The sequence below is a fragment of the Pseudonaja textilis genome, chromosome 4, assembly GCF_049901715.1.
Source record: "Pseudonaja textilis isolate UNSWEBS1 chromosome 4, rPseTex1.2, whole genome shotgun sequence".
Lineage (NCBI taxonomy): Eukaryota > Metazoa > Chordata > Lepidosauria > Squamata > Elapidae > Pseudonaja > Pseudonaja textilis.
In genome coordinates this window covers 84641877-84668158 of record NC_141993.1, presented here as the reverse complement: position 1 = coordinate 84668158, position 26282 = coordinate 84641877, and the positions used below count along the sequence as shown (strand labels likewise).

Below are 26282 nucleotides of genomic sequence, written 5' to 3'. Positions count from 1 at the left end.
ACCTTGAGATTGCCAACTTGCAGGTGAATAAACTTGTTTTTTTTAAAAAAAAAAAGTTTGTGGCTTAAATAAATCCCAAAGGTTGTTTACATGGCTTATAGATTGTGACTTGACTTGAGGCCAGGAAATAGCTTTGTTTGCTTTGAGTTCTCTGGTATCTGTTAGGAAGATACACCTCCTCTGATATCTTGAAGCTCTTTCTCTCTTTTCCACGCTCATCAGAAGCTCAAAGAAGCTTCTCTCACCTGGCTATGGAAGTCTTCATTCTGCTAGTCCTCAGCGTTGGACTTTGCCAAGCCGGTCCTGTCCAAGATGATGTGAGCTGTGATGACCCAGAAGTTTTTGAAGCTGTGGCTAGAGCAATAACAGAACTTAATGAAGATGTAGACAGAACTCAAGGAAATAAATTTGCTCTCAATGTCATCCTTCATGCCCACAGAATAGTAAGTAAATTTGGTAACAACCAGAACCTCAAGCACCTAATTAAAGGAATTTCATAATTGGGGACTTGCACAAGAGTGCACTATGTCATTCTTCGTGCCTGCAGAATAGTAAGTAAATTTGGTAACAACATCAAAAGGCTAATTAATGGGAACTTCATAATTGGGAGAGGCACCATCAGCCCCTTCTACCCAACATTGAATGGTGGTCAGGGTTTTCCCCAGATTTAATGATTAATTTAGCAGAAAGAGAAAAAAATTATTACATGCATGGCAAGTAGTCATCTATACTGTATTTCATTTCAGTTTGATTTCAGTTTTTTCTCTTTGGCAAAAGATAAAAATCCCATTCTCATTCCCCCCACTCTAAAAAAAAATTCCCCCTTTCTGTTTGGATGAGTGTTTTAATGACACAAAGCGTACCCTTCCTAAAATAATCTAAAGCTACTATAATTCAGCTCGATGTAATTCCACAAGCTCTGCGGGACTTTGTATTGCAACCAAGTATTTTATTTACAATCACTTTGTTTTGGGAGGTGGGGAATTCTTCCAAGTCTTCAAACAACTTTCATAGGTATGGTGGTACTTTTCAAGTACATCGGGGTGGGGTGGGGATTATTGGAACTGTAATCCCATATTTTGGGAGAGCAATCTTCCCGATTCTGTTTTTTTGCCATACAAAACATAGTACGAGGCAACCACTTGGTACTTTCCATTTAACATTGTCTAACTTGGATCTCCATATATTTGAATTCTTTGGTAATGCTAAAATTGATCCATGCTCTGCATTGAAGGAGATGTCCACAGGGATGGGATCCGACCAGTGTAACTACCGGTTTGGTGATTTACGTGATGGGCTGTTCTGAAATAAATATATAAATATAAATAATAAATAAAAGAGTCCTTCACCTGTTATTTTCCCCACAATATAACATCCTTGTGCGGTGGATTGGGTTGAAAGAGTGGCCCAAAGACACCCAGTCAGTTTTTATGCCTAAGGTGGGACTAGAATTCGCAGTCTCCTGGCTTCTAGCCTGGTGCCTTAACCACTAGACCAGGGGTCAAACTCAAGGCCTGGGGTCAGATCTGGCCCACGGGGTGCTTAGATCTGGCCTACAGGGCCCCTCTGGAAACAGGGAAGGACTGGCCGGAGGTGCCTCTGCCAGTGAAAATGGAACTCGGGATGGCGGCACACAGGTCCTCCCAAGTTCCAACCCCCCTGGCAGAGGGTTGTGGGAGGCCGTCACAACTGGGGAGCCTGTTCTCTCTAGCGGAGTGCTCAGACCACCACAGGTGCCCCCCGACACGAGTGATGTTGAGCCTACCACACCTACACTGACCACGCCCATTCCGGGTCCCCCCGAGGTCAAACACAACCCTGATGCGGCCCTCGATGAAATTGAGTCTGACACCCCTGCACCACTAGACCAATGATGGCAAGCCTTTTGGGTTCGACATGTCAAAAATTTGGGAAATTCTTCATGGGACTCTGCTGATGTGTTGTTGGAAGAAATGTCCTTCTGGGTTCAGCTCCAAGTAGGGAAAAAGACACTGGAAACATGGAGGCTATTTGGAAAGATGGTTTAATGGTGGATAGGACCAAATGGCTTGGAGCTCTTGGGCGAAGTAAAGGGCAGGGATGTTGAGAGTCCCTGGGTTTTATACCCTCTCTGGCTTTGAACTTCCTGGGGCACAGGAAGAGTATCCTGATTGGTTGCTATCAGAGGTCATAGTTAGCTTTGTAGGTTGTCCGTGTGTTAAGTTTGGTTGAAACTTGGTGGGTGGTGCAATGAAGGGCAATTGAATGGCCTTAAGGAAGTAGATCTATGTTATGTAGAATAGACTGGCCCAGGCTTTAATGGCCCTTTAACAAAGATGGTGAGGAATGAGTTTCTGCCTCCCTGAGTTTCTACTTCTCTTTTAGGGGAAATATTCTGTCTTTTTAGTGTATCCCAAAATATTTCATTATTCTAGGAGAGAGGTGGGTTTTAACTTCCAACAGTGTCAAGAAAGAATTCTCTATTTCCCACTATCACTATTCATCTAGGCCACCCTAAACAGTGGCATTTGGCAGCAACTCCAAGGCTGGTCCTAAAGTAGAGGCCCAGATCTCAACTTCAGTCTTAGCCCCAAAGCTGCCACTCAGAAAGGCTGCCTCACACCATTCCCCAAGACACACAAGCTTACTCCAGGTTGCATGAGGCCTTTGTTCTTGAATGTCTGTGGAGATTCTCAGTCGTCCAGGTCATGGTTGTCCCAAAAGGTGCTTTTTCAAAAGGCAACTGGACTTTGTTTTTTTTCCTTGAAGACGTTTCACTTCTCATCCAAGAAGCTTTTTTTCAGTTCTGACTGAATGGTGGAGAACTGAAGAAGCTTTTCAGATGAAAAGCGAAACATCTTCAAGGAAAAACATAAGTCCAGTTGCTTTTTGAAAAAGCACCTTCTGGGATGACCTGGGCAACTTCAGCGAACGCTCTTCCATGCCCTCTGCAGCTGCTAGAACTACAGGAAAGCACCACCCTTCGTGCAAATTCCAGTGGGTCCAAAATACTATGCAAGCGCACGTCTCATTCTGACATGGCCCCACCAACTCCTAAAATCACAAGAGTATGGAGCATCTTTTCGAGAATAGCTGTCAGGCGTTGATAAATTCTTTGCGGCATGGGACTTTAGACATGCTTGTCATAGATTCACCATCGCTGCAATAGACCATCCAATAACAATACTTCTTATATATCTATTCATGGAATTAAATTGGATAGCAAGCAAAGCAAAACAGCAGTTGAATTATCTATAGTTTAGGACTGTTGTAAGAAAATATCCTTCTGGGGTTCAGTTCCAAGTGGGAAAAGGAAGACACTGGAAACATGGTGACTGCTTGGAAAGATGGTTTAATGGTGGACAGGATCACAGGCCTTGGGTGGGAAAAAAAGAGGTGATCACATACTTCAAGATGTTGGGTGAAGGAAAAGGGAAGAGATGCTGAGAGTCCCCGGGTTTTATGTCCTCTGCTGGGATTTGAATTTGAGCTTGTATTCTGATTGGTTGCCAGACTCCCATGGGGCCGTGCAGGGGCAACTCTGTAGGCTGTCTTTTGAGACCCAGGCTTGGTTGAGCCTTGCTGGATGATGATGTAATGAAAAGGGCTTTGGGCAACTCCTATTTAGCTCTACATGGGGTAGATCTTTGTTATGTAAAATAGACTGGCCCAGGTCAGAGCAATGGTCCATTAGCAAAGGTGGGGGGCTGAGTTTCTGACTCTGAGTTTCTACTTTTCTTTTTAGGGGAAATATTCTGTCTTTCTAGTATATCCTAAAATATTTCCTTTTCCTAGGAGAGGGGTGGGTTTTAATTTCCAGCAGGATATTGTAAGAAGTAGCTCAACGTGATAAACCTTAGTTAATGTTTCTAAGCATAAACATGGGGATCGATCAGGGGAATTGCATACAGCTAATTTAATTTACATTTAATTGGATTATATTTTTGCCCTGGTCCCACTTCAGCACTTCCCCCTTTCTGTGGCTCAGTTCTTGGAATTGTACTCAGTAGACAAAATGGAGTCATCTCTGGACTGAAGTAGTAGATGTTACAAATAGGCAATGCATTCCAATGCATTCCAACATTCATGTTGTCCGGGCAAAAATCAGGCGATGTTTACAGAGGTTAAATATTTGATCAGTTACACATTTACTGAAAGTTTGCTTTGAATTTAAACTTGATTTGCCTCTTGAATTGAAAGGACTGTTTTGCGGCACAAGAGACACCTGCAAGAAATTTTGACTCCAATAATGTTTTTGATTCTTGAAGCTGGCGTGAATTTCAACATTAGTTAGCTTTAAGTTGAGGCTATCCAGATGTCTCAGTCTCAACAACTTTAAGAGGTTGGGTTTGGACTCCCAGAATTCCCCAGCCAGCATGCATTTTTGTCTCCAAAACAGCCGTTAAGGTGTAAAAACCTCTGTTTGGATTCTCACAAATCCACCTGCATGGGAGTTGTACAAATAAAACATTCCTACAGTGAGAAAAACAGCAGATCTGCAAAAGAGCTAGCACTAAACTGCTTTTGCTGGCATTGTTGTTTTGTATGGAAGAATAGTCAACCCCAGTAAGAGTTTCCTTAGTTAAACAACACTTTCTTTATCTAGGATCCTACAGGGGTAAAGGTAAAGCTTTCCCTGTCTAGTCATATCTAACTGTAGGGCAGGGGTGTTAACTGAAAGAGCCCCTTAGTGCTGGCAGAGCACTCGGGCCACACAAGTTCCCCGGACACAAGTGACATCAAGCTGGCCACGCCCACCCAGCCATTCCCATCCCACCCCTCCAAGGTCAAACACAACCCTGATTGTTCTGACCAAGGCTTCCGGGGCCGTAATTACGCACACACTTATTTTAAAAACAAGTCTTGTTTTATTGCAACGCTGGGAATTATTTTCATTCCCAGCCGATAATGAATCTCAAACAGTCCCTCGAGATAAGCACCCACCTTTCTTTCCTGGGAAGTGCTGCCAGAACAGCATCAAATGAACTAGAAAAAAAACCCAAACCAAAGTATAAAGAGCTTCAAGAATGAATCTGAACCGAATGAACGACTTTGCTTCCTGCAAAGGTTTCATCATCTTTGCCTGACCTTTATACCTGATGGAAGGGGCAATCACCACCCAGCCTTACTCCCAAGTCACGCTTTTTGTTTCAGCTGCTCTCGCCTTCTGGAAGCTCTGCACACACGTGCACTGGGAACAGGCTCCCCTGGGTCCTCTGCCTCACTGCTGCCAGACTCCAGAGGCTCCGGAGGCAGCACCCCACTCCCAGATGGTCCTGGACCCATCTCCGCATCGGACGCAGGACCCTTGTCCGAGTACTTTCCAGACTGGTCCCCGTTCTTCCCCACTGTCCGATTCCACTGCAGTCTGCACAGGCTGCTGATGAACCACAACACTGATGTGGCCCTCAATGAAATCGTTTGACACCCTGCTCTAGGGGATAATGCTCATCTTTGTTTCTTAGCCGAGGGTGCCAGTGTTGTCCGAATACTTTTCCACAGTCCTATGGCCAGCATGACAATATGCTGCAACCCAGAGCATGGGGTGAAACACAAAATGCTATTACTTTTCCCAGCAAAGGGGTTCCTATTGATCTACTCGCATTTTGCATGCTTTCCAACTGCTAGGTGGGCAGGAGCTGGAGCAAGTAACAGGAGCTCGCCCATTGCAAGGTACTCAGGTCTCAAACCTGGGCTGTCAGCCAGCTGACAAGCGCAGCGTCCTTAACCACTGAGCCACCACATCCCCGCCCTACAGGTATATAATATTTAGGGAATTAAGGTTTGCTTGGATTCCAAAGGGCAGAAGTCCTGAATTGTGGGTGCAGACATAGAGATACTGTGGACAAATTCCTAAATCAAATGGGTCTTTTTCTGGGATCGTATTGCAGGAGGGGAGGGTACTTGCAGAGTCCTAGGAAAACTCTTTTTCTTCTTTGAATCCAAAGTGCTGCCCAGCTCTATACAAAGCCCATTACAGGTAGCCCTCAACTTACAACCACATTATGGGACCAGAAGAAGAGATAATTAAAAAGAAGATATTAGATTGTGCAGAAATGGGTAGACTTACATTGAAAATCAAACAGAAGGAAGACACCAAATATTATCAAACATGGGACTTATTTGACCAATGGCTGGGGAAAAGGGGTGGAGAGTAAGAAGGCAATTTGTATCGTTAAGCAATTTAAATACCCAGACAACACGATGTTTATTAAGCACTAAGAAATATAATAATTAGAAAATTAATAAAAATTAATTTAAAAAAAGAAAGTCATATCCGATTTTACAACTTTTTTTTGCCATGGTTGTTAAGTGAATCACTGCAGTCATTAAGGAAATCTAGCTACACACACACACACACACGCACACACATTGACTTTGCTAGTTAGAAGTCAGCTGGGAAGGTCAAAAAATGGTCAGCCCAAGATGATATGATAAATTACATGCTGGTTGCCAAGTGCCCAAATTTTGATCACACAACTGTGGTGAAGCTGTGACAGTCATAAGTATGACGACCAGTTGGAAGTCACTTTTTTCAATGCCATCGTAACTTCGAACCATTGCTAACTGAATGGTTGCAAGTTGAGCATAACCCATATTGATACAACTTTAAGTATTTCTTTGAGGTTCTTTGGATCATTACATGCACACAGAAGAACATTGGCAGGTTTTTTTTTAATTACTAGGACATGGACCATTACAAGTAGTTTGGCCATCAAAATAAGATTTGGGATAAATTAAGTTATTTATATTTTTAACTAGCTGATAAACCGGTGTTACCCAGGTATTTATTTATCCTTTAGACAGGAAAAGCCCTGATTTCGGCAACAATCCGAAACAAATGTAATTTCTAATTTTGGTTTTTCCCCGTTACCAGAGAGAGCCCCCTTGTGGAGTACTGTGAAGCTGTTACATGGCAACTCCACAAGGCTGTACAGTAGAATCCATTTTAAGGCAGTACGGTAGAAGTCATTTGAAGGCACAACAGGCTGTATCTTAACAGAACACACACACACACCAAGGGGTGTTAGAGGTGTCTTACCCTCACAGTATTTATTTCCAGAGAGTAAGTAATCTGTGTACCAAGTTTGGTTGAAATTGCTCGAGGCATTCCAGAGTTATGCCGAACACACACACACACACACACACACACACACACACATCCTTTTTTAGAAAAAAGATATAGGTCATTGGTTGTGTTTCACTTTATTCCTGTGTTGTTTTAACTGTTAGAAACTCAGGATCATGTATTTGAGATGGGTGGCAGTATCGATTTATTAAATAAATGAAACTGTAACAGCACTCACGTAAACACTTTTTTTCAGGCAGGTCCTAGAAAAAAATTCCATGTCATCTATCAAGTAAGAGAAACTGCATGTCCGATTGCTGCGAAGGAGCCTTGGCAAAGCTGTGACTTTTTAGAGATATCAGAAGTAAGTATTCATTCTTCCTCCGTTGAAGTGATCAGAAAGAGGTTTATGGGGGACAGCAAGAAGAAAGAGACAGGTGTACAGTATGTAGGGCTGACAGGATCACCCTATGCAACGAGGCAAAAGATGCCATTAAAATAGACTTGTGGAGAAATTGCATTTTGGCACCAGCCTCAAGATTGGGTACTATTAGATGGATTTTCTTGGCAGTTTTAAGACATGTGGACTTCAATTCCCAGAATTCTCTACCTAATAGGCTAACTGGGGAATTCTGGGAGCGGAAGCTCACATTCCTCAAAGCTGCCAATTTGGCCTATATTGTCATGTGACTGTTGAGGGGAAAGTTGGCCCATTAAAAAAATAACCCCGCCTTTTATGTCCAGGTGGTGTCACCTGCCCCCTTAAAGGCAGTGGTGGGATTCAAATTTTTTTTACTACCGGTTCTGTGGGTGTGGCTTGGTGGGCGTGGCAGGGGAAGGATACTGTAAAATCTCCAGTCAGAGGTGGTATTTGCCGGTTCTCCAGAACTGGTCAGAAGCTGCTGAATACCACTCTGCTTAAAGCCCAATAGAAAGAAAGAGGAGATTTCTATTGGATTTGGATGGGAAAAATTTAGATGTCTTATCTTGGCTGGAATCCAGGATGAGGGGTAACTTCAGGCGAGGTTGAAAGTTATTGACTTAGAATTACATTAGGAGCTTTTTTATTTAAACTCTTTCATCTATCTATCTATCTATCTATATCTATCTATCTATCTATCTATCTATCTATCTATCTATATCTATATCTATATCTATATCTATATCTATATCTATCTCTATCTATCTATCTATCTATCTATCTATCTATCTATCTATCTATCTATATTATCTATCTATCTATCTATCTATCTATCTATCTATCTATCATCTATCTATCTATCTATCTCTATCATCTATCAATCTCTATCTATATCTATCTATCTATCTATCTATCTATCTATCTATCATCTATCTATCTATCTATCTATCTATCTATCTATCTATCTATCTATCTATCTATCTATCTATCTATCTATCTATCTATCTATCTATCTATCTATCTATCTATCTATCTATCTATCAATCTCTATCTATAACTATCTATCTATCTATGTATCTATCTATCTATCTATCTATCTATCTATCTATCTATCTATCTATCTATCTATCTATCTATCTATCTAGCTATCTAGCTATCATCTAGCTATCTCTATCTATATCTATCTATCTATCTATCTATCTATCTATCATCTATCTATCATCTATCTATCTCTAGCTCTATCTATCTATCTATCATCATTATCTATCTGTTTCTTCCACTAGTAAAGGTAAAGATTCCCCTCGCACATACATGCTAGTCATTTCCAGCTCTAGGGGGCACTGCTCATCTCCGTTTCTAAGCCGAAGAGCCAGCACTGTACGAAGACGTCTCCGTGGTCATATGGCCGGCATGACTAAATGCCCGAAGGCGCACGGGACGCTGTTCCCTTCCCACCAAAGGGGTCCCTATTTTTCTACTTGCATTTTTACATGCTTTCAAACTGCTAGGTTGGCAGAAACTGGGACGAGGAACAGGAGCTCACTCCGTTACATGGCGCTGGGGATTCAAGCCACTGATTGCCGACCTTTCTGATTGACAAGCTCAGTGTCTTAGCCACTGAGCCACCATGTCTCTTGTTTATTCGACTAGGCACAGCCAAATGATATGATAACAAATGAAGATAACCATCTACCCAACTGAGAAAATATGATGCTTTGTCTTCCCAAAGATCTATCTGCATGCCTTCCATCACACATTTTAAAAAATATAAGATCTTATCTGCAATACAGGAAGTTCTCAACTTATAACAAAAGTCCTTGACTTTTAACAGTGACAAAAAAGTGACTTGTCACCATGTTTCACAGTTATGACCTCTCCAGCATCCCCATGACCATGTGATCACAATTCAGATATATTTATGACCATTGCTGTGTCCCAAATCATGCGATCACCCTTTGCGACCTTCTGACAAGTGAAATCAATGTTACTAACTTATCAACCGCAGAGATTCACATAACAATGGAGACAAGAAAGGTCGTAAATGGAGCAAAATTCACTTCACAAATGTCTCACTTAACAACAGAAATTTTGGGCTCCGTGGTGATCGTAAGTCAAGGACTACCTGTATTTAAGTACAGCCAGCAAAGGTCTCACTAACAATGATACTCACTAAGAGTGAACTTGACGGATTATCAAACCATATCAAAAAGCTATGAAAGGTGTTGAGTTCTATTTCTTAACAGTGGAAAATGAATGTGCACAACTCTTCACAACTCCTGTGATGTCCCACTGAACACCTAAGAGCTCAACTGATGTCTCTGCCAGCATTCCAGCAACCCTCCTTTCCAGCCAATAACTCCGAAACAGACATATCTCAAAGATTGCTTTATTTAGATAGTAACTGACACATCTGTGGAACCCCAAATCTGAAAGTTTTCGGGCTTCCTTGCAATATTCAAAACTGCAAATCCATCCCCCCCTTGGCCATCATCACATCACATGGCCCAATCACGATCCGTCCTAAAGTAAGATCCCTATTTCATTCTGCGGCATACTCAATGACCTTGAACTAACAAAATAATTTTATTTTGTCTGCTTAGAGCAGGGGTCTCAAACTCAATTTACCTGGGGGCCGCTGGAGGCAGAGTCTGGGTGAGGCTGGGCCGCATAAGGGATTCCACAACAAACGTTGTTAAAAAAATATCCTCAAATGTCATCAACAGTTAATGATTTCTCCAATAACATGGCTTCTCCAGCTTACTCCTTGCTGCCAGAGACTTGACAACGCTTCCTCTCACATATCTGAGCCACATTTGGCTTGAGAGAGGAGGCACCTGAGACCCTCAGTATGGCTTGAAGATGATCATCAGTAAGTCTGGACCTGTACTTGGACTTGTTAAAGTTCAGGGTGGAGAAGAAGCCACGACGAGGAACGGTGGACGGGACTTCCTTCAGAGGTCCGTTCCCCCTGCTGGCCGCACTAATATTATACTTTCATATCACGGTGGGGGCCACAGGATATCGTCCTGCGGGCCGCAATTGGCCCGCGGGCCACAAGTTTGAGACCCCTGACTTAGAGTTACTCAATCGAACCCCCCCTCCCACTTTTTCAGGCTTGTGGCAGTGTGGGAGCATCGAATCTCAACACAGCTTCAAAGCTGACGGTCTCTTTTTTCTTCTGTCACAGGATTATGGAAACTGTACAGCTGACATTGATATTGACTCACAAGGGTTAATATCACAGTATTGCAAATTTAGCCCAGGTGAGTAAATTTTAAGTCAGCATTTTTTTTAAAAAAAAAATCACCATTTTCCTATCCTACTCTTGATGATAATGGAGGGTGGAAAAATCAGGAAAGGGAAGGGGTGTCAAACTCGTGGCCCGCTGACCCAATGCGTCACATGCTGGCCGCTTCCCCACCCAATTTAGCAAAGGGGGGGGGAGTCCCAACTTGTCATGTGACGCCACTGTGACGACGTGAGTTTGACACCCCTGTACTAGAGTAACTTGACCTTCATTTTCTGTTGTGTAACTCAGTACATTGCAGGTCAGGTGACATTTAAAAGTGGATTGCTCAATCGCCAAATAAGGAATTGCATATTGTTGAAATAGAATGTGTTGGGGGAGAAACTCTTTTGAGATTTTTGAATCTTTTCACAACGATAAACAGCCAAATGGTTTAAAGCAGGAGTCACCAACCTTTTGGACCTCAGGGACCACCATACTCATAATTTTAAATCCCACAGACCACTACTATGAATTTTGACTGACAGTGGCTTGCTGATGTTGGTGAGAAAGTCGGTCCCATATTCCAGAGCTGCAGTAGTCACAGGACTGGTCTATGCACCAGCCTGCCATGGGTGAGCTGCTCCGGGATGACCAAAGGGCCAGTCTTGTGACTACTGAAGCTCTGGAATATGGGACCAGCCCATAGTTGGAAATCTCTGCCATAGAAGGTGGCATGTGCAATGTGCAAATTTGCAGGTGGTGCGATGTGCAAAAAGCAGTACAGCCTTGTGTTCGTGTGCAACCTGGATGAATTGCTTGTGGGTGGAGGGGACATTTATCTGCAGATCACTAAAATTTTTTTGTGGACCACCAGTGGTCCCCGGCCCACCAGTTAGCGACCACTAGTTTAGAGTTAAGGCTTTTAAACCGTTCAGCCCTTTATCGTTCTCCAAAAATTCCTACATTAAGATATTACTCCGTAAAATTACCATGGGAAAAATTAGTTCAATTGTAGTGATGAGGGACTTTAGAGAGCACAACGGATGCCTTTTCCCTCCATGCCTTACCTCATTTCTCATCTTAATCAACCCTTGCAGGGCTGACAATTTCAGCGTAAAAATTTTCACATCTATTAATGTTAGCATCAATTAATCAGTGGGACAACTTGTCTCCAGAAGCTGTGGGTGCTCCAACACTGGAGATTTTAAAGAAGTGATTGGACAACTGTTTTTCTCAAGTGGTATAGGGTTTCCCTAGAAAACCTTCAAGATCCTTTCCAGCTCTGTTATTCTGTTTCTTTCCATCTATCAGTTCTAAGGATTTATAATATATGTTGGTGAATTCAGTCACAAGAGTTATTTCTCCAGCAATCCCTGTGCAAAACATCTGTGCAGATGCATCTCAGGTTGTTAGTTTACTGAACTAAACTTTTTAAAATAAAAAGGCAGGGTTTTTTTTTTTAAATCTTTGTGGTTTAAAATATATTCACAATGTAATGGTGACACCTAGCTGTCAGCAGCATTCAGTGGCCAGGAGATTGTGTTTTCAAAGTTAAAATTCAAAAATGACACCTCCCCCCCAAAAATGCACCTCTGCCTACCAAAAAAATCCTCTTTGTGCTTGTCTAAAAAAGGGACAATTGGGGCATCTTCTCCATCCATTTTCTTCAACTCTATTAGAGATTTGATCATCTATTAGTTCTATAGCATAGTTGATAAGATGGTTTTCCTGAATTTGAACAAGTTCATGATTCAATCCAGATATTACAATGTGGGGAAAAAAAGGTTAAATTTTGCAGCAACATTTGAAGCCTAGCAGGTGATAAGTCTCTCACCTTAATGGCACTTAGCCCTTCACAATCTATGTAATTATCTGGTTTCTGGAGTTTCCTTTCTAGCCCATAAATAGCTTTGGGAGAGCCACTATGTGTTTCTCATCCAATCCATAGTTTATCCTCTCGTTCATCTTCATCCAACTCATTCCTTCCTAATACAGTATGTTACAATCACAACTCCCAGAATTCATAGCCAGAAGAATTCTGGAAATGAATTCTGGGAGTTATAGTACTTGGTGGTCACCAGGATGACACATAGCACTCTACTCCAGGACGGAATAGGATGCTATGTGTCATTTTTGTCCAGCAAGACTATAAGAGCCAAATGTTCGTATATTGTTCATAGGCTGGGATTAGATCTCACTTTTATTTAGATGTAGGTTGTAACTACCATCTGTGCAAAGATTAGATGTAATAAACCCCAGTGTTGAAAGGCAATGTACAATATTGTCTACCACTGATTTCTCTAAAGATGAATTACCTCACATCGCTCATCCTTTCCTAAACTACCTTTTTCATTTGTCCTTTCTTTAATCTCTCATCTTTACCTGTTTGTGCCTTCAATCGAGGACCTGTATACTGCAGAGTCAAAAAGAAGGCTGTGAAAATATTTACAGACCCCTCACAATATAAACTGTTTCAACTCCTTCCTTCAAAACGACGCTATAGAGCACTGCACACCAGAACAACTAGACACAAGAACAGTTTTTTCTCGAATGCCATCACTCTGCTAAACAAATATTTCCCTCAACACTGTTCAACTATTACAAAGTCTGCACTACTATTACTGTTAATCTGGTCATCACTCCTTATCACCCATCCCCTCCCACTTGTGACTGCATGACTGTAACTTTGTAGCTTGAATCCTTATGGTTTATATTGACAGTTTCCTCGTATGATTTGATTGCTTATTGTACCCTGTGACTATTATTAAGTGTTGTACATGATGATTCTTGATGATTCTTTTCTTTTTATGTACACCGAACACATTTGCACCAAGACAAACTCCTTGTGTGTCCAATCACACTTGGCCAATAAAGAATTTGATTCTATTCTATTCTACTGAGCACTGCAGTAATTTCCATGTTACTTTCACTTTTAATTTCTTTGCTTTTGTTTTCCTTTTTCTAATTTGTGGTTGGCTTGCTTTCAGGACAGGAGAATGTAATATGGTCTACTGCACAATGCCTGGGGTGCTGGCATCCCATAGACCCTAAGAGTTTGGAAGTGCTTCCGATTGTGAGATTCACCATACGGCAATTTAACAATCAGAGTCAACAATCTGCCTTATATGAAGTTAGAGAAATGAAAACAGCGACTCGTCAGGTTGGTATATGTTCCAATAATTCTCCATCTTACCTTTCCAGAATTAGGTAATTTGGATGGATTTATAATTAAATCTGAAAATGTGGAATGTCCTCCCTTTGGGTATGTTTGTGAAACCTTCCTTTGTTAAAAAAAGAAAGAAAACAGCTCTGTTAAACACACAAAGTATAAATATAATTCTGATAGTAGTCTGTGGCAATTTTATTTAAACTATAATGGTACCTTGGTACTTGTCATTAATTGGTTCCGGGAGGTGCGATGAGTACCCAAAATTATGGGTATCAAGCACATTTTTCCCATAAGGAATAATATTAATAAATATCATGCATTCCCAAACCGAAACCAATGCACATTTTAAGGCAATATATAAAAAGACAGGCTGTATATCATTACTTTACATGAGAAATAAACCTAAAAAAGGAAGGCCTTAACAGCCAGTCATCAACGCACCCCAATCAACATCTAAAAAGCCATATACAACAGGCAATATAAATACCACACACAGAACAGTACACACTCTGCTAGAGATGAGTTCTTTGAGGATGAGCTCCAGTATGAGTCTGGAAGTTCGGAAGACAAAACCTCTGGTCCCGATGACCGGCCCAGATTAGTATAGGTTCTCCTGCTTCAACAGGGGACTGCACTAGAAGACCCCCAATATCCCTTCCAGCTTGTGCTGATGAGGGAAAGAAGCACAAAAATATACAAGATGATCACAGGCGCTAAGATAAAACTGCAAGGGGTTGTGCACAGAGTAAGGGTTACTGCACGACTAACGTGTCACCTTTGTTTTGGCTGGAAGAAGTAGTGAGTCGCGAGGCAACGGACATCAACAAGTTCTAGCTTCCACGCTGAGTACCAAACAAATAGCAAGTATCGGGACAAAATTTTCTCGTCAAAATGCATTGGGTACCAAATTCAATGAGTTCCAAAGCAGTTGTGTCCCAAGGTACATTGTAATTTCTTTTCTCTTAACAAGAAACTTCTCTTAAATTTCTTGCAGGTGGTTAATGGATGGAATTACAATTTGGAATATTCGATAAAAGAAACAAATTGTTCCAAGAATGAATTTCTAGATTTGACCCCAGAATGTAGACACCTTCCTGAAGGTGTAAGTGAACTTATTATATCATACTCCTAGGATAAATAAAGATAGATGATAGATTAATATCTATCTATTTATCTATCTATCTATCTATCTATCTATCTATCTATCTATCTATCTCCATTTACTATAAAAAGACCTGGAAAAACACAGAGAAATACGAATAATGGAAAAATATTCTGTTACTTTTGAGATAGAGCAGCATCAGCAATATGAGCCCTGTGAAGATTAGCAAGATTTTAAAAATCAATTTCTTAAAAGAAAAAGAAACACAGCACAACCATCCTTGCTTAATTTTTAATGGTACATGTATACAAAGATAGTCCTTGGTTACCAATAGTAATCAACAGTCCTCACAGCTATTGTTAAGCAAGAATCACAGGTGATTAAGCAACTTCCTGTCACCTTGCAACAAACAAAGACAATGGGGAAGCCAACAGGAAGTCAAAACAGATCCTGGATTGTGCTGGCTGCTGCTGGACACAGGAGGGCGCACAAGCCCCAGCAGCACAGCACATAGCCTCATGCACCCGAACCCAGAAGTGCAGCACAGCGCAAAACTCTGGGCACTCCAACCCAGCAGCAGAACGCAATGTCCCAGTCACCCCAATGAAGCACAAAGACCCAGTTGTTCCGAGCCCAGAAGTGCAGCATGAACACCAATGCTACATTGCTTGACCCCAGCTGTAGCCATTTTGCACTCTGCAGCCACCGCCATCATGCCCTCTGCCACCCCAAGCTGGTTTTCGCCATTTTCTTCCTCTCACTGCTTAGGAAACCGCACAGCCTGGCCCTTCCTTCCCAAGGCAGCTGCTGGTTACGCGTGGCTTTCTTCTTGAGGCCTCTCATGAAGAAACCACCATGCACAATCTCAAGGAGACGTTTGTACAGCTAACATTTGCCTTGGGAGGGGCCAGGCTGGACATACCAGGAGACAGCAAAGGTCAGTTGGAAGCAGCAGGGCAGTGGTGGGATTTTACCAGTTTCCCTTCCGGTTTGGCACACCTAAAGCGCACGCACAGTTTTCCAAACACCAGCTGGGGCTCTGCTGCGCCAATCATCTGAGAGGATAAAGAACAGAAAAGTGTAGGGGCAGGTGGGAGGGCTGATCCTGTGCTCTTCTCTTCTTTCTCCTCTCAGCTGATCATCAGAGCTTCTTCTACTACTAGTTTGACTGAATCAGGCTGAACCGGTAGCATTTCACCACTGCAGCAGGGGAAGGGCAGGGCCTACAGAATGCAAGGAGCAAAATTGCAAGGATGGGATGGGGGAGAATAGTCATGGAAATGTTAAATGTAAATCAGACTCTTGGAAGACCCCCCACCCTTTAAGCTCTGCTTCCCCCAGCGCCAGTTTTCAGCTTCTGTCTGAATTCTGCCTCAAGATTTGAAGGGATGAAAGCTTTTCCCTATACCTGCAGTGGTAAAGGCCAAGATAATCTGTGCACGTAGCAGAAGGCTCTTCTCTGTGTGTGCACCTTAGCTCGAATAGGGAATGTGTATTCTGTGCGTGAGCTTGTACTTTGTGCCAGTCATTTTCACAGGGATGCCACCTGGAAAAACCGCCCTGAGTGAAACAAAGGAGCTGCCTGATAAAACACACAGTTTAGCCTTCACTTTTTTTCCCTCTTTCAGAAAGAAGGTTTCTGTACAGTGACTGCCTACGTTGACAATGCAAACACACTGGTCCACACACAACAGGATTGCCAAGTGCAAGGTCTGTAACCGTTGCTTTGTAATCTCTTGATTCAGTATTGCTTGAAGTATCTTGACGATGACGAATTCATATTGCATGCATTCAGTTCTTTAGGGTTTCCTACTATAGATGTGAAAATCCTGATAAAGTTGCTGAACTACAGTTACCATAATCCTCCTCCTCTGGTCATACTTCCAAAAGATGCAGGGAATGGGTAAAACCCATCAGGCCCCAGCCAACCAGACCAGTAGTGGGATCCTACCTTAGTCATTACCGGTTCTGTGGGGGATTGTGTGTGCATGCATGCACCCCTAACACCAGAAGTGGTATTTAGCAGGTTCTGATCAGTTCTGGAGAACAGATAGTGGAAATTTTGAGTAGTTCAGAGAACCGTCAAATACCACCTCTGACTGGAGATTTTACAGTATCCTTTCCCCTGCCACGCCCACCAAGCCACGCCCACAGAACCGGTAGTAAAAAAAAATGAATCCCACCTCTGCCTAACATGCAGGCACCTAATAAGCCAATCAGCTTAGAGGATGAAGAAATGAAAAGCTAAGAGAGACCCTCCCACCCGCCATAAGCTTTTTGGTCTTTTATCCTCTCAGCTGATTGGAGGCTTTTTTCCCCTCTTCTCAGCTGATTGGAGGCTTTTTTTCTATTATCGGTTTGGTTGAACCAGGCCAAACCGATAGCATACCATCACTGTACCAGACAAAGTAGAGGGGTTGTTGCGACTTGCAGTTCAAGATTTGGAGACACAAAGATTGAGGGCAGAGGTTTGCTCTCCAAACTTGTAAGTTGGTTTCTGAACACTTCGTTACCAGGCCCCCTAAAGTCTAGTGAAGATGTTATCTAGCCTGGTCGTGAAATGTTTGAAAACCCACCCACGAGCTCGGAGGACAAACTTCCACCTTTATCCTACACCTGAGCTACAGATATTGGCCACCATCACAAACAGTGATTGGCCATCTAAAAACAGAAATGATCAAACAGCATCAGGTTAATAGAGCTTCCAGAATTAGTTACTTACAGCCTGTACCTGAATTAAGAACGTTTGACTTAAGGATGACTCGTAAATATGAAGGAGCTGTCAACTACTAAAAATGGTGAACAGTGTTCTCCTTCCTCAAGCCAATGAATTGCTGATGACATGTGTTTTTGACATACGGTAATCCCTAGGTTATGTACATTGCCTTAGCGAATGTTCAAAGTTACACAATAAGCACCCCCTAGTGTTTGTAAACAAGGCCCAAAACTACAAACCTTGCAGCACCACGGCAGTTGTTTGCCCTTATGAACAACCACAGAGGCTCTGCAACATTTGTCTTGCACATTGCTGGTTGAAATGGAGCTTCCAAGGGGTGGATCCACCCCTCAGAAGCCCTGTTCAGGTGTCCAGAGACCTCCCTTGGAGGCTCCATTTTGGCTTGCAACAGGCCAAGGGAGACCTGCGGATGGCCGAACATTGGAGGGTCGGATTTGCCCCTCAGAAGCTCAATTTCAGCTGGAAACCTGCCGTGTGAGGCCTATGGCAGCCCAAACAGAGCATCAGAGGGGCGCATGTGGCTGAGAGGCTGGAGAGGAAACTGCTTACTAGATCTTCACAAGATAAGTGACCTGGAGTGGCAAATTGGGGGGAAGCAATTTGGGGAGCATAAGGTATTTCAGTGGTCAGGTAGGCCTTAGGCAGGTGGCCTCTTCCATCAGTAGCCCCCCCCCCCCATGGCCTTCCTGACTCTGAAATACCTCATGTGCACTTAACGAGCCTCGCATTCTATTAACAAATGCATGGGTGAAAGGAGGGAGTGATCACGTTCAAAGCAAGATTCACTCCCATGAATCCTCGGGTTATTAATGGAATGGGCAGGCTCCATTGCATTTGTAACTCGAGGACTATCTGTACAGTCTGTTTTCAGGAATTTTCAGTGGTTCCTGAAAGTATTGTATGGCTTCAGCACTTTCTTGGCTCAAGGACGAAATAATACTGTCTGCCATTTTTAGTACAGGTAGTCCTCAACTTATGACCACAACTTTTACTTATGAGCCCCAAATTTATATTGCTAAGTGAAACATTTGTTAAGTGAGTTTTGCCCTGTTTTATGACTTTTCTTGCCATGTTGGTTAAGTGAACCATTGTAGTTGTTAAATTAGCAATATGGTTATTAAGTGAATCTGGCTTCCCCATTGACTTTGCTTGTCAGAAGGTCGCAAAGAGGGGATCATGTGACCCCGGGACATTGCAACCATCATAAATACTGGCAAGCAGTTGGCAAGCCAATTGGCAAGCATTCAAGGTTGACTCAGCCTTCCATCCTTTCAGTAAAATGAGGACCCAGATTGTTGGGGGACAAATAGGCTGACTCTGTAAACCGCTTATAGAGGGCTGGAAAGCACTGCAAAGCGGTATGTAAGTCTAAGTGCTATTGCTATTGCTATCCAAAGGTAAATCACATGACCATGGCAATGATCTTAAATGTGAAAAATGTCACTTTTTCAGTGATGTTGTAACTTTGAATGGTCACTAAAGGAACTGTTGTAAGTTGAGGACTAGCTGTAATTGGCAGTACTATATAGAATAGAATAATAGAGTTGGAATAGAATATAGTGGAATGTAGTGGAATGGTATAAAGCATTATTTTTATATGCATAAATTGGTGGCCATGATGCTACCCTAGATAAAAACCACCATACACGGTAAATTTCAAAACGCTACAGAACAATTTGCACTCACACATTTATTTATTTTTTTGCATGGCCAACATGTGTTCAATAATCTCTTACCAAAAAACCAACAACATAGATGCAGGCTTCTATTCTTGTAGTCTTTCCTTTTTACAATAACCTGTTATAAACCTGTGTTTTATATATTTCTATATATTTCTATATTTCTATGTTATATTATTATATTATATTATATTATATTATATTATATTATTATATTATATTATATTATATTATATTATATTATATTATATTATATTATATTATAGATTTCTATATATTTCCATCAGTGGAAGAAAAAGTGGAACCTCCTGTTCACTTCTGTCCCGGTTGCCCCGTTGAGATTGCAACGGACAGCCCAGAACTGCAGGAGCCTCTACAAAACATTATAGAATCGTTTAATGCAAACAACAACAGTGACTTTCATTTCAGAATCGTGGAGATAAAAGATGCAACAAAACAGGTTTGAATTTTATCTGTACCTGCTGTATCACAACTTTGCTAAGAAAACCTGGTTTGAACCTGAATCCTTTTCCAATTCGGGTCCTCGGGCTGCAGAAACTCTGTATTGATCGGTGACAAATAAATAAATAAAATAAAGGTCGTTCATTATTTCCATTACAAAAACCAAACACAGGTTGTTATTCTTGAACCTTCTAGGTTTTGGAATAACCAAATATAAGTGTATATATAAGTTATAACCACTGCGGTACGATGGCCTAGAGGTGAAGCTCTCGCCTCATAATCAGGAAGCTGTGAGTTCAATCCTACCTAAGTAGACACAGATATCTCTGGGCAGAGTGAGAATATATCTGCTGAACAAAACGCTGCACTGGTGACAGGAAGGGCATTCGGCCACTCTGCTGGCTCCATTCAGCTGCCCCAGTTGCCCATGTTGCTAGCAACAGCAATAGCCATTAGACTTATATACCGCTTTATAGTGCTTTACAGCCCTCTCTAAGTGGTTTTCAGAGTCAGCATATTGTCCCCAACAATCTGGGGTCCTCATTTTACCCACCTCAGAAGGCTGGAAGGCTGAGTCAACCTTGAGTCTGGGGAGATTCGATCTGCCAAACTGCAGGCAGCCGGCAGGCAGCAGAAGTAGATTACAGTACTGCCCTCTAACCACTGCGCCACCGAGGCTCTGATGATAAGTTGTAATGACTGCACTAATAAATTAACAGTTGGGGAGAAGGCTAAGCCACACTGTTCCTGTATTGATGTTGATGTATATTTAAAAATAAAAATCCCCACCCACCCCCCCAAAAAATGTTGGAAGAATATTGGAACAAAAGTACCTGAGCAGGTGAAAAAAGCAACCGGGAAGTGGGGGGTTCAGGGCCAGGGGGCCAGAATTCCAGAGGGGCTTCCTGTCCTCCCCAGAGTCCTGAATCCCCTCCCTCCCACCCACCAGCAGGCCATAGGAGCTCCTTCAGAATGGGTGGGAATCTGGGGCGTAGAACAGCTGCTCCTTTGCGTCTCCCCTCTGAACAAAGGAGGCGTCAGAAGTGGGGGGGGGGGCGAATCCGCTGAGCTTGAAAACCAGGATATAAAGCACAGTCTAGAGCCCAGGTGGGCAGGTGGACCCAACAGGTGATTGTTGGAGCAAATCGAACCGTTTCACTCCCAGCTGATCCTCAGAGCTACCGGTTCGCTTGAACCAGCCCGAACCGGTAGAGTCCCACTTTTAGGGATACACCCTAGCAGAATCTGCACGGCAGGCAGGCAGGCAGGCAAAATATGTGAGATAAACGTTTTTGTAGCTTACACTCAGTAAAACAGATACACAGTGCTAGTTAAATAGTTTATTCCAGTAAGAGTTATAGCATAGTCAAAACAGTCCATATATCATTAACTAGTTCAGTCCGTCTGGGGATTATTCAGTTGCAAATTCCAGTGTCGAAAAAGAGAGGTCAGTAAACTTACAAATATCAGTCCAGTAATATATCTCCTCGCAGTAGAGATATGAAGAAGTCAAAAACTCCTCTCTTCCTCCAGCGTTCAGCAACTCAGCAGCAGGGAAACACGCAGTTAACAAACCATCAATCCATCAAACCAGTCAATCATCAGGAATCGTCAGGAATCGTCAGGTTCTCTTGCTCCCTTTTATGGCGGTTTCACACCGCCCCCAAAATTACATGCTTTGCAGTTTAAAGTTACACACACTTAAACTTACTATCATAGTCTATATATATTATTTTACCCAAACTACGTTAGGTAACCTTGTTATTCCTAACACCCACCCCTGATTGTAGGTCAATGGTTTGGCTTGACCCATGGCGGCTTCTTACATGCCTCTAAGGGAAGGCCAAGACATTTTTCTGTGTCCCTCTCACTTGCTTGTTTTTATTAGAATCCTGGAGAAGGGATGGGTCCTTGGGGCCACGGAATCCAACATGAGCTGATCAGATAGCAAGCCAAGTTTTTTTGTTTCTCGTGGTTCGTGCTACTCAGCATCCAGTCTCAAAGCAGTTGCTAATCATTTTTCTCCTTGAATTTCAGATTGTGGTCGGGACGAAGTATCGAGTTAACTTCACCATTCAGCAAACAAATTGTTCCAAGGCTGAAGTTGAGAAGCTAAGTGAAGATTGTACTCCTGCTGAAACTGGTGTAAGACACTGGGATTAAGCCTTATGGAGGTTCTCACTCATCCAGGTCATGGTCGTCCCAAAGATGCTTTTGCAAAAGGCAACTGGAGTTTCTTGTTTTTCCTTGAGGACGTTTCACTTCTCTTCCAAGAAGCAGCTTTTGAAAAAGCACTTTTGGGACGACATTGGGATTTGTTCTAGAGGAATATTTTACTTCGGAGAACAAGAGTTAATTTTAAAACTGATACTTGAAATACAACGATGAGAAATGATGCACTTTCCCATAGATGCGTATTAAGCCTTGAGATAATCTTTCTGACAGGGCAATCCTACGTATCTCTACTCAAGCTCTAAACCTGTGATGGCGAACCTATGCCACGTGTGCCAGAAGTGGCATGCAGAATTTTCTCTCCAGTCATGCCAGCCATCACCCATTGCTCTTCTGGGTTCTGGTGCGCATCTGGTCTTTGCGCGCACAGGAGCATCAGAAACTGGAGAGCAGCTCCCTGGAGAGCATGTGCATGCGCCAGCCAGCCGGTCTTCACACATGCCTGTGCATTAAAAACTGGAAGAGCAGGTGGCCTGTGTGCATGCACACGCTGAGAAGCTAAGCTTCAGGTTTCTGGTGCTCCCAAGCATCGGGGATCTGGTCTCCCAGTTTCTGGCACACACTTTGGCACTCAGTGCTGAAAAGGTCAGCCACCGCTACTCTAAATCCTAAATACAAGTTAATAAAACTCATCTGCCGAAGCAAACCAAAGGATTAATAGGATATCTTCATTCGTCCAACGTGTCCACTTTGAACTACCCAGAGCCATTTTTTGGTTTACTAAAATACTATAATTTTCTAACGAGGAAATCTTCGTAAGACAATAACGTTGGGATAAAATTAGGCAAAGCAGAGCTCCATAAACCAGTTTTCCCCCCTGGGTCATCCAGAAATTAAGATTCCCAACACAATTGCAACCCCCTTCATTGGGAATGGTTTTCAGAGTGTGCGGAGTCACACATGTGCACGCACAGGTGCACAGATCCAGATCCAAAATGATATCGAGGTAATAGGTCATGATTTTTATTGTGTTAATTTAGATTCCCTGACTGAACATTCTGAAAGAATTGTTCTTCCCCTGAATCATAGACCAACGTCATAAAAATATTCAGAAAACAAATATTTTGTCATCTTTCGGGAAAGTGAACATTTTTTCCACATCGGCACTCAAATTATAATTCTTCTACATCATAGATTGTTTCTCACACCAATGTTGAACAAGAGATGAGTGTTTCCCTTCTGTTTTGTTTGGTTGACAGGTGTGGTTCCTCTGCCAGGGCTCAGTTCACATAACACTCTGGGAGCCATTCAGCGAACCTGAAGTAACCTGCATCGAGGCACAAATTCCAGAGGTATCCAAATCTGCCTTCATCCTCTCCTCAATTACATTCTCCTCCTAATACAGAATGTGAAAATCAGCATATAGGCTTAGAGAGATTCGTTCCATGTTTCTTCAAAAATAAGACCGTCATATTTTTTTTGCCACCAAAAAAGACACCAGGTCTTATTTTCGGGGATATCATCCACTGACTCACCTCACTTGCATACGTTGCTCCCGGCCTCCCTTTCGCTGTCAGAGGCCTTCAGGAACTTCTTCTTCTGCGGCCAGCAAGGCTTTCCTGAAGGCCTCTGCAGCCGATAACAGAGCTCTGGATTGATCCAGAGCTTTGTTATCAGCTACAGAGGCCTTCAGGAAAGCCTTGCCAGCTTTACCAGTTGCAGAAGAAATGGACCGGCAAGGCAGGTATCAGGGTGTGCGAGGCCTGGCTTCAAATGTCCAAAGGTAAGTAGTAGGGCAGCTCCACCTCCCCATCCCCACCTTAGCTTAATTTTTACCCATGCACTCTGGAGTGGGTGGGATCTTAATTAGGGCTTATTTTGAGGGTAGGTTTATATTGGGCATATGTGTAAAAATCAAGCTAGCACTTACTTTCAGGGTAGGTCATATTTTTGGGGAAATGGGGTATATTTCCCAGGGAACTGGTAATCAGCTTTTCAGATGTTCAGTTATAAAGTTATAAAGATAAATTAGAGGAAGTGATAGTGAAGAAGTTGAGAAATATGATGTGCACCCATGCAATTGTTTCCCTTGAAAATAGTTAAAAGCTATATTGGTGTTGGAGCATAGCATACATGAGCAGGGACAAACATGGTGCATTTGGACCAGAGTTCCCATATTTCCTAGGAATAGAGATTGCCAACAATACATATGGAGGTCATCAAGCTAAAGATAATTGTTTTTAAAATGTTTAAACTTTATAAGTTTAATACAAGTGCAGAGTGAGTTGCAGCTGAGGGGGTTGTTGCTCAGTTGCTAAGTTGTGTCTGACTCTTCCATGACCCCATGAAGCAGTATGTAAGGTTTTGAGCATAACCTTGCTAATGTGTGAAACAAGCACAATTGTATAGTAATTTGAACATCCTTTGGCCTTGCCCTCCTTTGGGATTGGAACGCAAACTGACCTTTTCCGATCCTGTGGCCACTGTTGAGTTTTTCCAGATTTGTTGGCATATGGAGTGCCGTACTTTAATATCAGCGTCTTTTAGGATTGTAAATTGCTCAGCTAGAATACCATCTCTTCAGCTAGCTTTGTTGTTGGTAATGCTTCCTAAGGCCCACCTTGACTTTGCCTGAGGTCTGCAATTGCACCTTCGTAATTATGAGGAACATTAAGACCTTCCTCATATAGTTCTTCTGTGCATTCTTGCCACTTCTTCCTCATTTCTTTCACTCTACTATTTTTGTCCTTTACCGTGCTTGTCTTTTCAGGAAACCTTCTCTTGATATCTCCAATCCTCTTGATGACATCTCTAGTCTTTCCTATTCTATTGTTTTGCTCCATTTCTTTGCTTTGTTCGTTGAAGGAGGGGCTTCTTATCTTTCCTTGCTATTCTCTGGAAACGGGCATTCAGTTGAGTATGTCTTTCTCTTTCTTCTTTCCTCAGCTTTCTCTTTCCTTCTTTCTTCAGCTATTTGTAAAGCCTTCTCAGACAGCCACTTTACTTTCTTGTATGGTTTTTAATTTTCTGCCTCCTGTATAATGAGCAGAATTGGCTGATATACTGTGTAATTACAGTATATTAGTGCTTTGTTAAACTAGAAACATGGAATAAATTATGTGAAATGCATTTAAATAAATACATTGCTTGGAGAATTCCCAATAATTAAACAATTAAAATTTTTCAGATGTCTGCAGATATGTTAAGGGTACCTCCAGGTTTCACCCCTTTCCGAAGCACAGGCCCTACTCAAATGGAAGGATCAAATGTTGTGAAGAAATTCCATCCTGAGCCTAGAGGACACCACACTCATGAAAAAAAGCGGAGCTTTGGCCGTGCCAACAAACACAAACATGGCCACAGACACAGGCATAAAAAGCCAACAGAGAGTTCTTCTGAAGAAGATATAGTTCTACCACCTGTTGAAATCCCAAGTCAACTGCCTACTTCAAAAGCTTTTCTGGAACAGGAGGCTAACAGTAGAAGTCCCCATGAAGAACTAGTTGAGTTTTCTGATGTCTCCCCAGTACACGGTAGCTCTACAGATCCCCCCATTTTCTCACATCAACTGCCGGATCTACCAGAACCACCAAAATGTCCCGGGACACCATGGAAGCCTAAAAGGGATCCAGAGCCTCTAGATACCGTTTTTAGTGATTTCGATCTTTTGGATGCTCTCCAGGATTAAATGTTTTTAAAGGCAGTGAATTATTTCTCCAGAAATGTTCCACTCTTGGAAATGATAAAAGTTTTGGGGGGTTTCTGACTGCATAAAAGCATAACACTTAAATACAGTTGCAGCCAAGGTTGGTCAGCGGCATCAGCCTGGCTAGTTTCTTAATGTATTGCAAGATACAATCGTTACCAAATAATGAAACAAGAACTATAATTCAGTCAGCTCCATCGGGCAGCAATATGCACAACTGCCTTCTGTAGGACCAGCATTACCCGCATTCAATCCTGGAGGGAACAAAAAAATTCCTGGAACAAAAAAATTCCTGGAACACAAAGGGGCTTTTGCATGACTACAGCAGTGAAGTGAATGAATTATGTTAATTTTCTCTACAGCCAATCAGGATGGAATTTCAAATGTGAGTTACTTTCCCATACTTAATTATTTCCTACACCATGATTATCTTATGATAAATCTGTAGTAAGTTTAATGCAATTATATTAATTAGTCCATTCTATTACTGGTTTGCGATATATTTTGTTCGTGCACTTTTCCTTGGCTATTGCAAATAAAGGACATGTACCAAAGCA

General features: G+C 42.3%; 1 protein-coding gene across 2 annotated transcripts; it reads left to right on the top strand.

Annotated features, from left to right (window-relative positions):
* The first annotated feature begins 200 nt into the window (after positions 1 to 200).
* Positions 201 to 26282, top strand: KNG1 (kininogen 1). Of its 2 annotated transcripts, none has more exons than XM_087933549.1 (10): positions 201 to 443; positions 7305 to 7412; positions 10657 to 10732; positions 13686 to 13858; positions 14862 to 14969; positions 16598 to 16679; positions 19673 to 19845; positions 21885 to 21992; positions 23279 to 23371; positions 25207 to 26282. In XM_087933549.1, the coding sequence occupies exons 1-10, from the start codon at positions 252 to 254 to the stop codon at positions 25705 to 25707; spliced, it is 1614 nt and encodes a 537-aa protein (XP_087789675.1). In that variant the 5' UTR covers positions 201 to 251; the 3' UTR covers positions 25708 to 26282. The 2 variants fall into 2 exon arrangements, with proteins under 2 accessions (XP_087789675.1, XP_087789674.1); XM_087933548.1 differs by having other exon boundaries at positions 19652 to 19845.

Excerpts from the sequence above, each read along its gene's own strand:
- KNG1 (XM_087933548.1), top strand. The coding sequence starts at position 252 with ATGGAAGTCTTCATTCTGCTAGTCCTCAGCGTTGGACTTTGCCAAGCC. Across the intron at positions 7,413-10,656 it reads ACTTTTTAGAGATATCAGAA|GATTATGGAAACTGTACAGC; the intron begins GTAAGTATTCAT and ends CTTCTGTCACAG. Across the intron at positions 19,846-21,884 it reads TAAAAGATGCAACAAAACAG|ATTGTGGTCGGGACGAAGTA; the intron begins GTTTGAATTTTA and ends CTTGAATTTCAG.